We start from the raw sequence: 14,520 nt of genomic DNA, 5'->3' as shown, positions 1-14,520 counted from the left end.
TCAACTAGATAAGTTGTTATCTTAGGGTTTTATTCACCGGAGTCATTCTCCATGAGGAGCGCCAGTCCTTTTTGTGAAGAAGGACGGCAATATACTCTTTTGTATAGATTATTGTGAGTTGAACAATGTCACTATACAAAACAGGTATCCACTACCGAAGATTGAAGACTTGTTTGACCAGCCGGGGGGGGAGTGCAACATTTCTTAAAGATTGATCTTCGTTCTGGCTATCATTAGTTGCTATTTTGGGAGATGGATATTCCCAAAACCGCCTTTCAGACTCAATACGGGTCCTTCGAGTTCCTTTTCACGCCATTTGGGCTGACCAATACACCCGTGGTATTTATGGATTTGATGAATCAGGTTTTTCATCCATACTTGGACCAATCCATGATCGTATTTATCAATGACATTCCTATCTATTCGTGATCGAAGGTAGAGCATGAGCAACATCTTTGATTAGCATTGCCAACATTTTAGGAGAATCAGTTATACACCAAGTTCAGCAAGTGTGAGTTATGGCTTTCTAAAGTTAGATTTTTAGGTCAAGTCATCAGCGAGGAGGGTATTGTAGTGGATCCAATGAAGGTGGATGTAGTACTTGATTGGGAGTAACCGAAGACCGTTTTGAAGATTCGTAGTTTGTTGGATTTGACATACTATTACAGGAAGTTAATTCAGGACTTCTTGTAGGTTTTGATGCCATTTACACACCTTACGAAGAAGGGTGTACAGTTTGTTTAGGGCACAGAGTGCCAGGAGGCCTTTGAAACTTTGAAGGCTAAGTTGACTACAACGCCGGTATTGATTACTACGAGCAGTGATAGGACCTTTGTCATCTACATAGATGCATTGCTATCGGGTCTAGGAGGTGTTTTGATGTAGACCCAAAGAGTAGTGGCATATATTTCATGGCAACTGAGGACGCATAAGTAGAATTATCCCACTTATGACTTGGAACTAGCAGCAGTGGTCTTTGGACTGAAGATAAGGAGACATTATCTGTATAGACTACAGTTCAACCTATTTATAGATTATCAGAGTTTGAAGCACCGCTTCTCTCAGAAAGAGCTAAATCAGAGACATCAACGATGGGTTGAGTTTATCACGGATTATGAGTTTGTGATTCAGTACCATCCAGGGAAGGCGAACGTGGTAGCGGACGTATTGAATAGGAAGCGTCGGCATCGGATTTTAGCTTTGGGGTGCTAGTTGTATTGAGATCTTCACACCCTTAGCTAGTTTGACTTTAGGCCAGAGATCAGCGGGAGAAACACATTTTTAGGAGCTTTGTCATTGCTACCATCTTAGAGTGATAGAGTGGTCAGAGCTCAGCTAGAGGACTCTTGAATTCAAACCAGAAATGGGGAGATTTCTTAAGAATCCAAGGCTGATTTGACCATTGGAGTGTGTTTGATGGAAAATTTGTAATAAGAAAATAAAAGAATTAAATTTGATTTATTCTTTCTAACTACTTAGAAAAAGAATGATTATAACTCTCTCAATCTCTAATTGATTACAATTTAAATTTCCGATTACAAAAGAAAAGAGAATTGATGTAAATTCTCCCATTTGTTTAATTATGGGATCTTCACGGTAGTGATGGAATGCCTACCTTGAATGCTCGTGTCGAGTTTGCTTTCTGTTGACGATCCGAATGTCTTGTTTTACTAGAATATGGTTGATTCCTCTTGATTGATGTTGAGGATAACTTGTGTGGAAAGTTTGAAAATAACTCTTAACGAGTTTAAGAACTCAGAGCGAGTTTAAACTCTATAACAGAGTTAATTTGAACCAAAAATCGGTTTATAAACCAAGTAGGAAAGCTCCAAGAATGGCTCATGATAATGCTCCAGGCCTTCCAAGATCCGAAGATGCTCCAAGAGATAATTGTCGATCTTAATTCTACATCAATTCCTCCAAAAAGCCAGCCAAAGATCTCTTCTTTGCTGCCAAGCCGAAGGATCCGAAGTAAGCTAATTTCCCAGCTATTTATAGAAAATTAAGGGGTGTAACCGCCCCCCTTAATTCTCTCCATAATAGGGTTAAATAGGGCGTAACCACCCCCTTATTCCGCTCCTAAGTGGGGCAAAAATCCCTCAAATCGTGGGGAGAAAACGGTTTTTGGGACCGTTCAACTCGTTTTTGAACGAGTCAAACACTGAAAATAGGTTTCTAGGCCCGAACTCTATGTTTTAGACCTAAAATGCAGAGTTAGGCATTTCCAGTTAGCTCAAAACACAGTGGCTGCACCGCTTTTTGGATCTGGAATGCAGAGTTGAGTTCTGCATTTTGAGCTTAAAACGCAGCAATGAAGTCTGCGTTTGGATGTTGTAACGCAGGGAGGACCTCTGTATTTTGATGTTACAACGCAAGGAAGACCTTTACGTTTTTGATGTTGCAACGCAGGAAGGACCTCTGTGTTTTTGATGTTGCAACACAGGTCTGACCTTTGTGTTTTGATGTTGAAATGTAGGTCTGACCTCTACGTTTTGATGTGAAGTGACCATCAATTTGTGGTATCTTTTGCTAGAGTGTTACAAAGATTATCATCTTGTAATCTTCTTCTTAGCTCTTTGAAAATATGAGAATCGTCAGATTATAACTCCTGATGTTGATTTTGAAGGCTGTTGATTAGAGCTTTCATCAGTTGTTACGAAGGTCATCAGATTGCAACCTTCATCGATCTACATGAAAGTCTTCAAATTGTAGCCTTCTGAAATCCGTCAAATTGTAACTTCCATCATTGGTGTTTGATAGGGGATCATCTATCTGTAATAATTTTTAGACAACCTACATAACCCCCTCCAAAGTTTTCGAAAGTTCACAGTTGACTGGGATGAATTTTCGGAATACTTTGTATTTCAACTCTGATCTTGGAGTTGTTGATTCCTTATCATAAAGGAGTTGTTCTCTGCACTTGCTTTGAAGGCACCTTAGTTGAAGGGATTTGCTATGTTGGACCTGTATGAGGATGAGCTTCGAAGACAAACTATAGCAATGGTACAAGCTACTCATCAGCAGAAGCTCTCAAACACCACATCACGGTTCACATCCACTCAGCTGATGGACCCGAAACCTTCATAGGATTTTTGGCAGACCCTCAGCCATTAACAGATTTAATAAGCTTTTACCGACTACCGTTTGAGTCTTGCTAGCATGTGGATTGTTTAAATCTGTTCCACATGTAACGTTGTGCTAAAAGAATGAACTCTCTTTAGACTTAATGCTATGATAACGAATACATAGACTTTGTCATTTTTATGAAAAAAGACTAACTAGCAACGCGTGTTAGGCGTAGACTTATCTCTATTTAGGGATTAAGACAAAGTCCCCCCGCGTATAAGGTATGGATTTCGGCGCTATTAATAACAACCTGACACGATGTTGAATACGTGGGTTTTTGTTCTTTTTACGGGAAAAGACTAACCGACAATATGTGTTAGATGCAGACTTATCTCTATTTAGGGATCGAGATAAAGTCCCTCATGCGTGTCAGACATGGATTTCGACATTATTAATAACAACCTACTACGATAATAAATACGTAGGCTTTGCTGCCGTTTCTTCCTGTGTCATGTTTTTATGCGAAACACTGAAAGCACTACAACAGACAGGTCATTTAGCGACCAATTTTTTTACGAGGAAATTATTTTCCTCAACAAATATCACTTTCGATGAGGAAAATATTGTTTCCTCGGTAAATATCAGTAGGTCTTCTACGAGGAATATATTTTCCTCACAGTAGACCACCTTCTACGATGAAAATTTTAGTTCCTCACTAAAGATGATCATGACTTGGTCTCCTAACTAGTTATTTTATTAGCGAGGAAATATGAGATTTTGGTAATGAACTTTTTCATCGCGAAATGCACATTTAACGAGGAAATAATCATTTCATCGTTGTTCTTTTGATGGAAAATAGAGGAAAACCCGCCAAATATAACAGCGACAATGTATGATTTCCTCGCTGAAGATCCATAATCTGCGAGGAACCGTTTCCTCATCAAAAGAATCAATTAGCGAGGAAATAATAGTTTCCTCATTATTAGTTTGGCGGGAAAAAATAAAACCCGCCAACTTCAATGGTGACAAATTTAAAGCTTCCTCGCTAAAAGTTTTTATTTTTACGAGGAAGCGTTTCCTCGTTAAAAAGAACCTATTAGCAAGGAAATTATAGTTTCCTCACTATTAATTTGGCGAAAAAATTTGCAACACCCGTCAAATTTATTGACAACAAATTAAAGGTTTCCTCACTAAAATTTTTGTTTTACGAGGAACTGTTTCCTCGTTAAAAAAACAATTAGCGAGGAAATAATAGTTTCCTCATTATTAGTTTGGCGAAAAAATGTGCAAACCCCGCCAATTTCAGTAGCAACAAATTTAAGGCTTCATCGCTAAAAGTTTTTGTTTTATGAGGAACCGTTTTGTCGTCAAAAAGAACCTATTAGCAAGGAAATTATAGTTTCCTCATTGTTAATTTGGCGGGAAAATATGCAACACCCACCAAATTCATTGACGATAAATTGAAGGTTTCCTCACTAAGTTTTTCGTTTTACGAGGAACCCTTTCCTCGTTAAAAGAATCAATTAGTGAGAAAATAATAGTTTTCTCATTATTAGTTTGGCGGAAAAATATGCAAAACCCGCCAACTTCAATGGCTACAAATTTAAGGCTTCCTCACTAAAAGATTTTGTTTTGCGAGAAATCATTTCCTTGTTAAAAACCAATCAGCAAGGAAATAATAATATCCTCATTATTCGTTAGCGAAAATTTTGGTGTGAATTTGGGTATAAAGTAGGTGGGTACTCAAAGAAAAGAGCGGGTTGTCTAGTAAAGCTCCAGTATGGATAGAAATAAGGATTTGGTTTGTCTGGTTGATGGTTCCTTTTTGTAGGCACAATTCACATGAAGATTAACAACCAATTAATATTTATTCCGGTTCAAAGGGATCCTAATGATAAAGGATTGCTCACAAATCTGATAAGATTTAAACAATTTGTGATTTTTGAATATACATTTATTTCAGACTTCTGAAATTAGATTACGTTAATAGATAATCTTGACTTCTGGAAATAGATTTAACCAAACGTGTAATGAAATATCTTATTCCTATATGGCATAATGTTTAAGGTATATGGTGACCATGCTTCAATATCAATGGAGAATCGTATGTGTGTGTGTGTGTGTGTGTGTGTGTGTGTGTGTGTGTGTGTGTGTGTGTGTGTGTGTGTGTGTGTTAACATATCTATTTCTCCGTTCTCTTGCTTACTAAACCCGAGTCCCCCCAAAAAAATTCCCCTTCCCCTCAAAATTTTTTCCCAAACTCTAAAATCCCCGCGCCCTTAAACCCCAATCTCTCAAATCCCTCCTCTTAATATACAAGAATCTGCCTCTCGTCTTCATCATCTTCGTCGTCTCCATCCCCTCAAATCCCTCTCCGACCCTGACCGCCACCGCCAGCAACAATCCGAAGCCCTCGACGGCCTCGAGAGATGTGATGGATTTCATGAAGGTTAAAATCGGTTCTTATGTTGTGTGTGTGACAAGTAGGAGTGATAAGTGAATGTGATTGTGGAGAGATAGAGAGAGTGGAAGTGATAATGTGTAAATCGGCACGAGATATAAGTGAGAGTGGATGTGACAAAGAATGAATATGATCAATAAGGCAAGAAGGAAAAGGAAAATAAAAATCAAGAATAAAGAAAATAAATTCAAGAATAAAAGAAAATGCAAGAAATTAAAGATGGTGGATTCAATTATAGATATGGGTAATCTACAATTGAACCCACTTCTTAGAAAAGAGTGATTCCCTAGAGGGTTCTAGCCTAAAGGCGAATCAAACAAAATAAAAATAAACAAAAAGAAAAACTAAACCCAAGAGGGTTCTAGCCTCAAGGTGAATAGTATAAGAAATTAAAATGTAACTACAAAATAAAGTGCAAAATCTAACTACAAAATAAAAATGCAAGAATTAAATGCAAGAAATTAAATCTATTCTATAAGCATGAAATAAATCTAAGGCAAGAGGGTTCTAGCCTCTTGGCTATTTAACAAGAAAATAAAATCTAAACTACAAGCATAGAAATAAATCTACACTAATAAGCAATAAAAAGGAAATAAAAGAGAAAAAGGAAAGAAAATGCAAACCTCTAAATAATTCTTCATCTCCATCTTCATCATCCAACAAAGAGAAGAAATATTTAAAGTGGTGAAAAAATTATTATTATTAATTGCAACTAAAGTTACAATTTTTGGAAGGCCTTCTCAATTAAGAGTAGCCCTCCTCTCCAAAAGGAGTTTACAAAATTTTCACACCTCTAACCCCTCACTCTCTACCCCTATTTATAGTAAACATCAGTGAATGAGAGCCATTGGATTGAAATCTTATCCAAAAACATCAATTTTCAGCCTTTGATTCGTAACAAACTGCCCAGCGTATCGATACCAGCATCGATAGGGGTATCGATGCTGGCATCGATACGGGCATCGATGCGGGCATCGATGCCCCCATCGATGCAGGCATCGATGCCTGCTCTTCTCCTGTTGCTATCCGCAGAACTCTTGTATTTTGCTTTTGGGCTTGTGTTTTGGGCTTTTGCTTGGACTTTTGGGCTTGGCATTTTCTCTTGAATTTCCATTGGGCTTTGATTTATTTTTTTCATTAAATATTTGAAAGAATTCATTGGCTTCATGGGCTTCATTTCTTCATTAAATCAAGGGCTTTTTGTTGAGAGATTGGAGTTTGAGATTTATTCATCATTAACCTGCAATTAACAGATAAAAGCAATTATTAGTGGTATATTTATTCATATAAAATAGATAATGAGGGTATAAAATTGTAATAAAATGTGATTATCAAATACCCCCACACCTAAACTTTTGCTAGTCCTCTAGCAAAGAAAATAAAAAGAAAATCCTAACGCACTTTCGCAGAAATCGCGGTTGTATTTAGCGTATACAACAAGCCTTTAAACCCCTAGGTTACCCTAGTGGACGAGTTGTAGTCTCGTGAGGGTTTGCAGTGAATATACCCACAAAATTCGGTCAACTTGCCAAGTTAAAACTCAAGAAAACATTTTTATATATAACTCTAAGGTATATTTTTAATAAAATCTTCTCATTGTAGCAATACAAAACCAAGCCAAACTTAGAAATTTAATTTAAAAGTTTTGAAAAGAACATGCTAACTCTTTGTTTTAAATAATTTTTAAGTTGCTTGATTTAAAATATTTTCCAAAACATTTATTAGTTTTTTTTTAACTCTTTCTTCCTTGGTGATTTTTTTTTTCTACTTTGGCTTTCTAAGTGACCATTTAACGAGTTTTGGGCCAATGGATCCCAACCCAAATGGGCTTAGGTCATTAAGTATAGAAATACTCCTTGGGCTTAATTACTCGGTCAGCTTAGGCTTTATAAGATAGAATCACCTAGAATTCAAGAGTATTATTTTTTTTCTTTTTGGTGCCCATTTTTCGCACTCTTCTTTTGCAATTTTTTTTTTGTATATGTATTTGAAAAATATGTAAATCAAGACATTTTGAAAAATTATTTTCAACTTTAAGCTAAGCATGCAAAAATTTCATTATTTTAAATAAAAGTCCAAGTTAAGGCTTAAGTAAAGTATACTACTTTGAAAATCATTTCTTAAGAAATTTATTTAGAGTTATCATAAAAGATGAACTTAAGTAAATAACCAACTAGGGATTAGAAAATTTCAAATGTATCAAATAAATCAATTATTACATAACTCTATCAATTTGGCAAGTGACGATATTTTTATAATTTTTTTTAAGGAAAAGAAAGAAAAAAAAATGACAAAAATGCACTAAAATTGTAAAATAAAGAAAAAAAAACTAATTCCCACCCCCACACATAAATTTTGCATTGTCCTCAATGCAAACTCTATGATGCATAAAGTAAAGCAGATAAGAAGTGAAGCACTTACATTTGGTCCGCTGATAAAAATCTGCAATTACCTTTGGTCTGAGGAGGATGAAATCAAAATTTTATTCTTTTCCTTTTTTTTTCCTTTGGTCTGAGGAGGATGAAATCAAAATTTTATTCTTTTCCTTTTTTTTTCTTTTCTCTCTTTTTTTTCTTATTTTTTTATTTTTCTTATTTTTTTTTTGAAAACTGAACAAGAAACTCTCACATGAGAGAAGAATAAATTCTTTTTATTATTCTGAAATAAACAAAATAAACAATGTAGAATAAAATATTCAACATGAAGAGTTCCTGTTCTACATTGAATCCTACCTTACTGTTGAAAATTCTTCCCCGGATTTTAAAAAAATTCAGCATGATATAATCAATAATATGGTATTTCGGGGTGTTTAGTAATTCTTGCAACAAGGTAAGGTGGGTATTATTGGTGTCATGTATTTTGCATTTCTTAATGAACTTAGACTCTTGTACTGTGAAGTTTTGTTTTCTAACAACCAATTCTTCTGTGAAGTTCTGAATATTTGGTTGTTGATTATTCTCCAAGAATCTAAGTTCATCAAGAAAGAGTTTTTCAAAATTCAGTTCAAAACAGCAATTGTCCAACATAATTTCTTTATTTTGACAAATCCGATCTGCTTCTCCTAATATTTTTAGCTCCTCACCGAAAATTTCCTCAAAACTTAGATCTGACTCTTCTTCTTCTTCCCTCGGTCTTTCCTGAATTGAATTATCAGGGGAAGAATGAATTGGAACAAGAATTTGGCTTAAAGGTGTTCTTTCCTGATTATCGACCTGTTTTCCTGACTGTAGTGCATTCATTTGAGTGTCCTTAGGATTGACCACGGGTTGACTCAGAATTTCTCCTTCCTCTACTTCACTTATGGCACTAGCTAGTTGATCAATATGGGTTTCTAATCTAGCTAGGGCTTGAGTGTTAGAGTTAAGTATGAGTTCGGTTGATTGCATAAAGGAGTTCATCGTGTAGGATGTTTGAGTTAACATATCCGTGGCTAGTGTGGAGGCCTTAATAATGATTTCAAAACCTTTTTCCAAAAAATTGAGACGTTCATCATGATCTGTATCAAGAGGAGTGTGAGTTACAACTTGATGATGAGGAGACTGATTTTGATGTGACAGATTGGGTTGTTGAAATTGTGGATGAGAATTGAAAGGAACTGTGTTTTCCCTAGGAAAATGTTGGGTCAAAGAGGGAGTGAAGTTTTGAGTTTCGGAGTGGTTTTCCTGATTCCATGCAATGTTTGTGTAACTTGCCCAACCTGGGTTGTATGTTGGAAAAATGAATCATTTACCGAATACTGATATGGACTCTCTACAAACTCCCGGACTTCATTGGAAATTTCAATCCTATTGGGATAACATAAATTTTTCTATAAATTACTTGCATTTAAATACATTGGCAGTAGTGGAAGTAAATGTACTTGCATTTAAATACATTGGCATGAAAAAATGCCTTCCTTTCCTAGGCCCATATGCCCGTCAGCAACCCTTTACTGATTATCTATAAATAAATTATATCACTAGTAGAAAATCGTGTATTCTAGACGAAAAATTTTTCGTCTAGTTTGCTATTAAACTAGACAAAAATTTTCCGTCTAGAATATTCCGCACGTTTAGGATAAAACATTCTAGATGGAAATTTCTGTCTATGATACTCGGTCATTTAAAAAAAATTTTAAAAAAAGAACCGTCTAGGATATTATCCTAGACGGTTCTTTTTTTATCTTTTTAAAATGGCCTGGTATCCTAGACAGAAATTTTTGTCTAGGATACATCCTAGATAGAAATTTCCGTCTAAGATACTATGACCCATATAAAAAAAATAAAAACACCAAAATTTCCCCCCAAAATCAAAATTCCAACCCCCCCCCCAAATTTCCGCCCAAAATCGAAAAGTGGAACGATCCCCCCCCGCCCCTAATTTCTTTTCTAACTCTCCGTTTCTCTCTCTCTCTCTCTCTCACACATAAATGGAGCTCCTTCGGACTCATCTTCTTACGAGGCTCGAATTCCCGAACCCACGAACCGAATCTACAGCACGAGTGCTACATGCTCCTTCGACACCCCCGGTACCTCCCATCCCGTCCTGATTTTTCAAGCGAAACGCCTAATCCGTAAACCCTAGTTTACGTCTGTTTGCAGAGATCGTGATTCGCATAGGGGGGGGGGTATGTTTGTCGATATGAGGCTCTTACCTCGCTTTTGGCAAGGATTACGTCGCTTCAAATTACGAGAAGACTGGCGATCCTGTGTATCTTCACATTCAACGACGAAGAAGCCGATTCCTGAGGATCCGGCCTCTCAGAAACCGACGCTGCTCGCCATTGGTATTCGTCGAATCTATTCTTTTTGTTCCTTGATTCATTTTTTATTGATAATTGTGTCCATAGCGCATGAACTGACACCCTAGTTTAGGGAATTTATTGCCAGTTGTTTGTCGGTGACGTCTTGGTATCGTATCATCATTTCTTGAATCTAGACAGGGGGAAATGAATACAATTTTCAAAGTGTAGTATAGATGAAATGAGAATGCTAAGATGAGAGAGTATTAGGCCTTATGCGTGAAGAATGTTGACTACTTCATGCTTAAGAATTTTTTTAAGAACAACTAATCATGCTTAAGGAATGTCGGACAACTTAAACAATATTTCAAAGTGTAATATAGAAGATATGATAATGCTAAAGATGGATAAATACCAATGTTTATGCCTGAAGTTTGGAGCTGATTGAAGGTTGAAATGACAAGAACTCATTGGCATGTGTAATAAAGACCAACAATTGCTATATAGAACGATCAACAAAGTCTGGGCATAAGCCTAAATGAACATGGATTGAGGTCATTAAAAAAGGACTTGTAGTTGTTAATGTTGTAATGCTCAGGACAAGGTCTTTCAAGTGGTTTGCTCTTTCTGATCCTGCTTTCACTTGAGCATGCTTATTTCTACCACTGCTCTTTCTCGCGATATGCTTATTTCAATTGAGGGTAGTACGACACTCTCCTTGCATTTAGCATCCTTACCAAACTTAGTCGAAACTTGCGTTGTACCTCAAGTCAGTGTTTGGTTTTATAGGTGGCTGCACCACATCGATAATCATGTGGAAGGGAGCAAATGGATGTAAACATTCGTAGGTATGCTCGCATTTGTCTCTAGTAGGATAGATATGGATATTTGATATCCATATACCATTGGATATACAGAGAATTTGGAAAAGGAATTTGGGCAGAGATGACAGGTGCATCTCTGACCATGGAAAGAAGGTATAGACCCCGTAAACCGCTTTTATGCTTTTGTTTTCTTTTTCACAAATTACTTTTCAAAAGTTTTAGTGATTATATTTTTCCTTTCCTGTTTTTATCTATTGTAGGCTAGATTTCCATTTCTGGATGAGGATGTAATTAAATCTCTACTGGAACTTCCCTTGTGGGAGATTGTTGAACTCGACGAACCTGCTGGAAGAGGTGATAAAAAAATTTTGAGGGAGGAAAGTGTACCAAAATACGACCTATCTTAGATTTCAAACTGCCATGTGATGCTATGTATACTGAGCAAACGTTTGGCTTTGAAATATACTTGAATATTCAAAGGGAAGCATAAACAAAATCTTTTGGATATTTGGTTAAATTTCTATATATCGTGTGACATGTTGCAAGATTGCTTGGCATTGAAGGAACATCTCTTCTACCCAAAAGAGCCATTCAGGTGCGAAGTTTACTCTCACCGTATATCAAAGAATACACATTGCATTTATTGTAAATTTTCATATTTCAAAATTAATCCCGAATTTTGTGAAGATTTAACGAACTTGCTATTTCTAACATACAGTTCGGTTCAAGAATTGCTAGAGAATCGAACCGAAAGACTTTTGGAAGCAATCGTGCAGCAAATCAAGCATCAGCTGGGAGTGTTGAAATTTGGGAGAAATAGACAATCTCACAACAAAGTTTTGATTGGTCTCCGATGGACATATAATCCAAGAAAACTGGTGTGAAAATATATGAATTGTTTGACATGTGGAACCATGTCTCAGATCCATATGTCGGTCGATCCACACAACTTATCTGTATGAATGAGTAACAACATGTTTGTAAAAGTCGCATTTTTCATTTGAATATTAATATTTGCTAATTTATCATTCAATTTTCGTTTATATTCAAATTCTACTTAGTTTTGCATTGCCTTCTTTTGTCTTTAGTTGAGTGTGTGCTCCTTATATTAATGTCAATGACTTGGTTCCTCTTTCAGGTTTCTGATGAATACAAGCTTGTTCCAGACACACTGCATCTCACTGTTAATATCATCGATCGTTTCCTCTCTCAAAATTATATTGAAAGGCAGAGATTGCAACTATTGGGCATTAGTTGCATGTTAATTGCATCGTAAGTTTTCTGTTTTATGTGTTAGTGTTAATGTTCCTTTATATATTTGAATAAGATTATGACCATTAACATGATCGTCTGCATTTAGTATGTCAATGTTTTTTTAGTTGTGTAGTATTTGATAATGTTATTCTATTTATTTAAATATCCATCATTTAAAGTATCTTCTGGGCAAACTATCTTCATACTATGTTTGATTATTAATGTCTAAATGAAACTTGTGTGGGGATTGTTTCATGGTACCATGATGTATCACAAAGACCTGAGGTTAATCATCACTGGATTTCGTTCAACCTCCTGTTCATATAGTAAAGTAGGGATTTTCATAGATTTATTTATATGCTAAAGTTATGTGGACTTGTTATGCTTAAATTGGCACTTGATTTCCTCTAGCATATGGCTTTAGCTAATAGAACTTTCGGATCTGTGTTGTGTGTTACACAGAACATACGAAGAAATTTGTGTTTGTATAGAAGAATTTTGCTTTATTACAGACAACACAACACCAAAGAAGAGGTATGCTCATTTTCTCGTCACATTTTTCAATGTGCCTTTTTGTATATTAGATCACAGAGTTATGTAGGGAGTTTGTTCACGGATGGATCTGACATAGGCATCCTTACTGAATAACAGGTGCTAAAAATGGAAATTCAGAGTTTGTTCACGGATGGATCTGACATAGGCATCCTTACTGAATAACAGGTGCTAAAAATGGAAATTCAAGTACTGAACCTTTTGAGCTTTCACATCTCTGTGCCCACTGTAAAAACATTTCTAAGGTAATTCCTTCTCACCTTGGTTTACCCCTATATCAGATTTGTTTAAATTTCATCTTTGACATGTTCTTATAATTTCTCTGTAGAGATATATTCGAGCAGCACATACATCATACAAGGTAGGTACTTCTACAATTAAAGTTATGCAGCATGGTTCTGTTTAGACTAACCATACTTTAAATAGTACCAGCTTTGGTTTAAGTGAATTATTTTTTGTTAATGCAGGTTTCCCCCCAAGCCCTGAGTCATCTGGCCAATTACTTAGCAAATCTAACATTGGTTGAGTATAGCTTCATAAAGTTTCTTCCTTCAGTCATAGCTGCATCTGCTGTGTTTCTTGCGAGATGTACATTGGAGCAGTCTGACCATCCATGGGTGAGTGCCTACTGATATCCTTTCTATCAATGAACTCTCAAAAGTTTGCTTGATGGCTTATTCTCAACTTGGCTAAGGCATTTATTACTTTTTTTCGAAAAGCAGAATAGTACTCTGGAACATTATACCTCTTATAAGGCTTCAGAACTCAAAGCTACAGTTCTCTCAATGCAAGAGTTATAGTTCTCAACTAAGTGTACACCAGCTTGGTAATTTTATAGAATAACTATCCTAGACGAAAATCAAGCTATCCTAGACAGAAAATTCCGTCTAGGATGCTTGATTTTTTACTAGTGAACGTGTCAATGATGCATGCTTCTATAATATTTTAAGAATATAGGTGAAACTGATATTACTGTTCTAAAGAAGATTATATTGATTAGGTTGTAATTATGAAGTTGCATATGATTGAACTGGATATATTTTTTTACTTATAGGATCAAATGATAGAGATGCGCGCAGATACCACTCAACCTGATGGAACTCGAGCAATGACAGATGAGGAAATTTGTGCAAAAGTTCTCAAAATCAAATCAGGCTACATTAAGGGTTGTGGGTTTGGCCCTAGACTACCACCATTAAGGTTCTCTCGTTCTTCGATGGGTGAAATGTCTGAAAAGAATAAAAAGTTGCAAGAACAGCTTCAAGAGACCCAACAACTTGTAGGAACTCAACAACAAAAGATCGATGCGCAAAATGAAGTAATCCAAAGATTGGAGGAGCAAGCCAAAAAGTTTGAGGAGTTTATGGCTAATTTTTCCAAGCAACATCCATCAGCTTAGTATTCTTAGTGAACTTAAACTTGGAGAAATGTTTCTTTGATCGTGTTGCATTTGTTATTGCTTTAGACTAGCATTGTTACTTATGGTAAAAACTTGCTTGCTTTATTTATTTTAATTGTTTTGATGTACTGTGGTGACAATTGATGACAATTATTTATATTTTGAGCGTTTTTCTCGTAATAGCATTATTATTGATGAAATAAAGTTTCCTCATTATATGTATATACTGCTTACGTTGTCAAAA

The 14,520-nt window shown here is 36.0% G+C and overlaps 1 protein-coding gene and 1 pseudogene across 1 annotated transcript in view; both read left to right on the top strand.

The window, feature by feature from the left end:
• LOC109831013 overlaps positions 1-11,975 on the top strand; it is a 70,560-nt gene extending 58,585 nt beyond the window's left edge. The window contains exons 2-5 of the mRNA XM_020398356.1: positions 11,126-11,224; positions 11,332-11,448; positions 11,610-11,666; positions 11,790-11,975. Of these exons, the coding sequence (XP_020253945.1) occupies positions 11,126-11,224; positions 11,332-11,448; positions 11,610-11,666; positions 11,790-11,891 (375 nt within the window). The 3' untranslated portion in view covers positions 11,892-11,975. The remainder of the gene's footprint in view (positions 1-11,125; positions 11,225-11,331; positions 11,449-11,609; positions 11,667-11,789) is intronic.
• On the top strand, positions 12,189-13,941 carry LOC109831012 (annotated as a pseudogene).

This window comes from Asparagus officinalis, chromosome 2, assembly GCF_001876935.1.
Source record: "Asparagus officinalis chromosome 2, Aspof.V1, whole genome shotgun sequence".
In the NCBI taxonomy this organism is placed as follows: Eukaryota; Viridiplantae; Streptophyta; class Magnoliopsida; order Asparagales; family Asparagaceae; genus Asparagus; species Asparagus officinalis.
The sequence above is the reverse complement of the archived record's forward strand: the minus strand, read 5'-3'. Positions and strand labels throughout refer to the sequence as shown.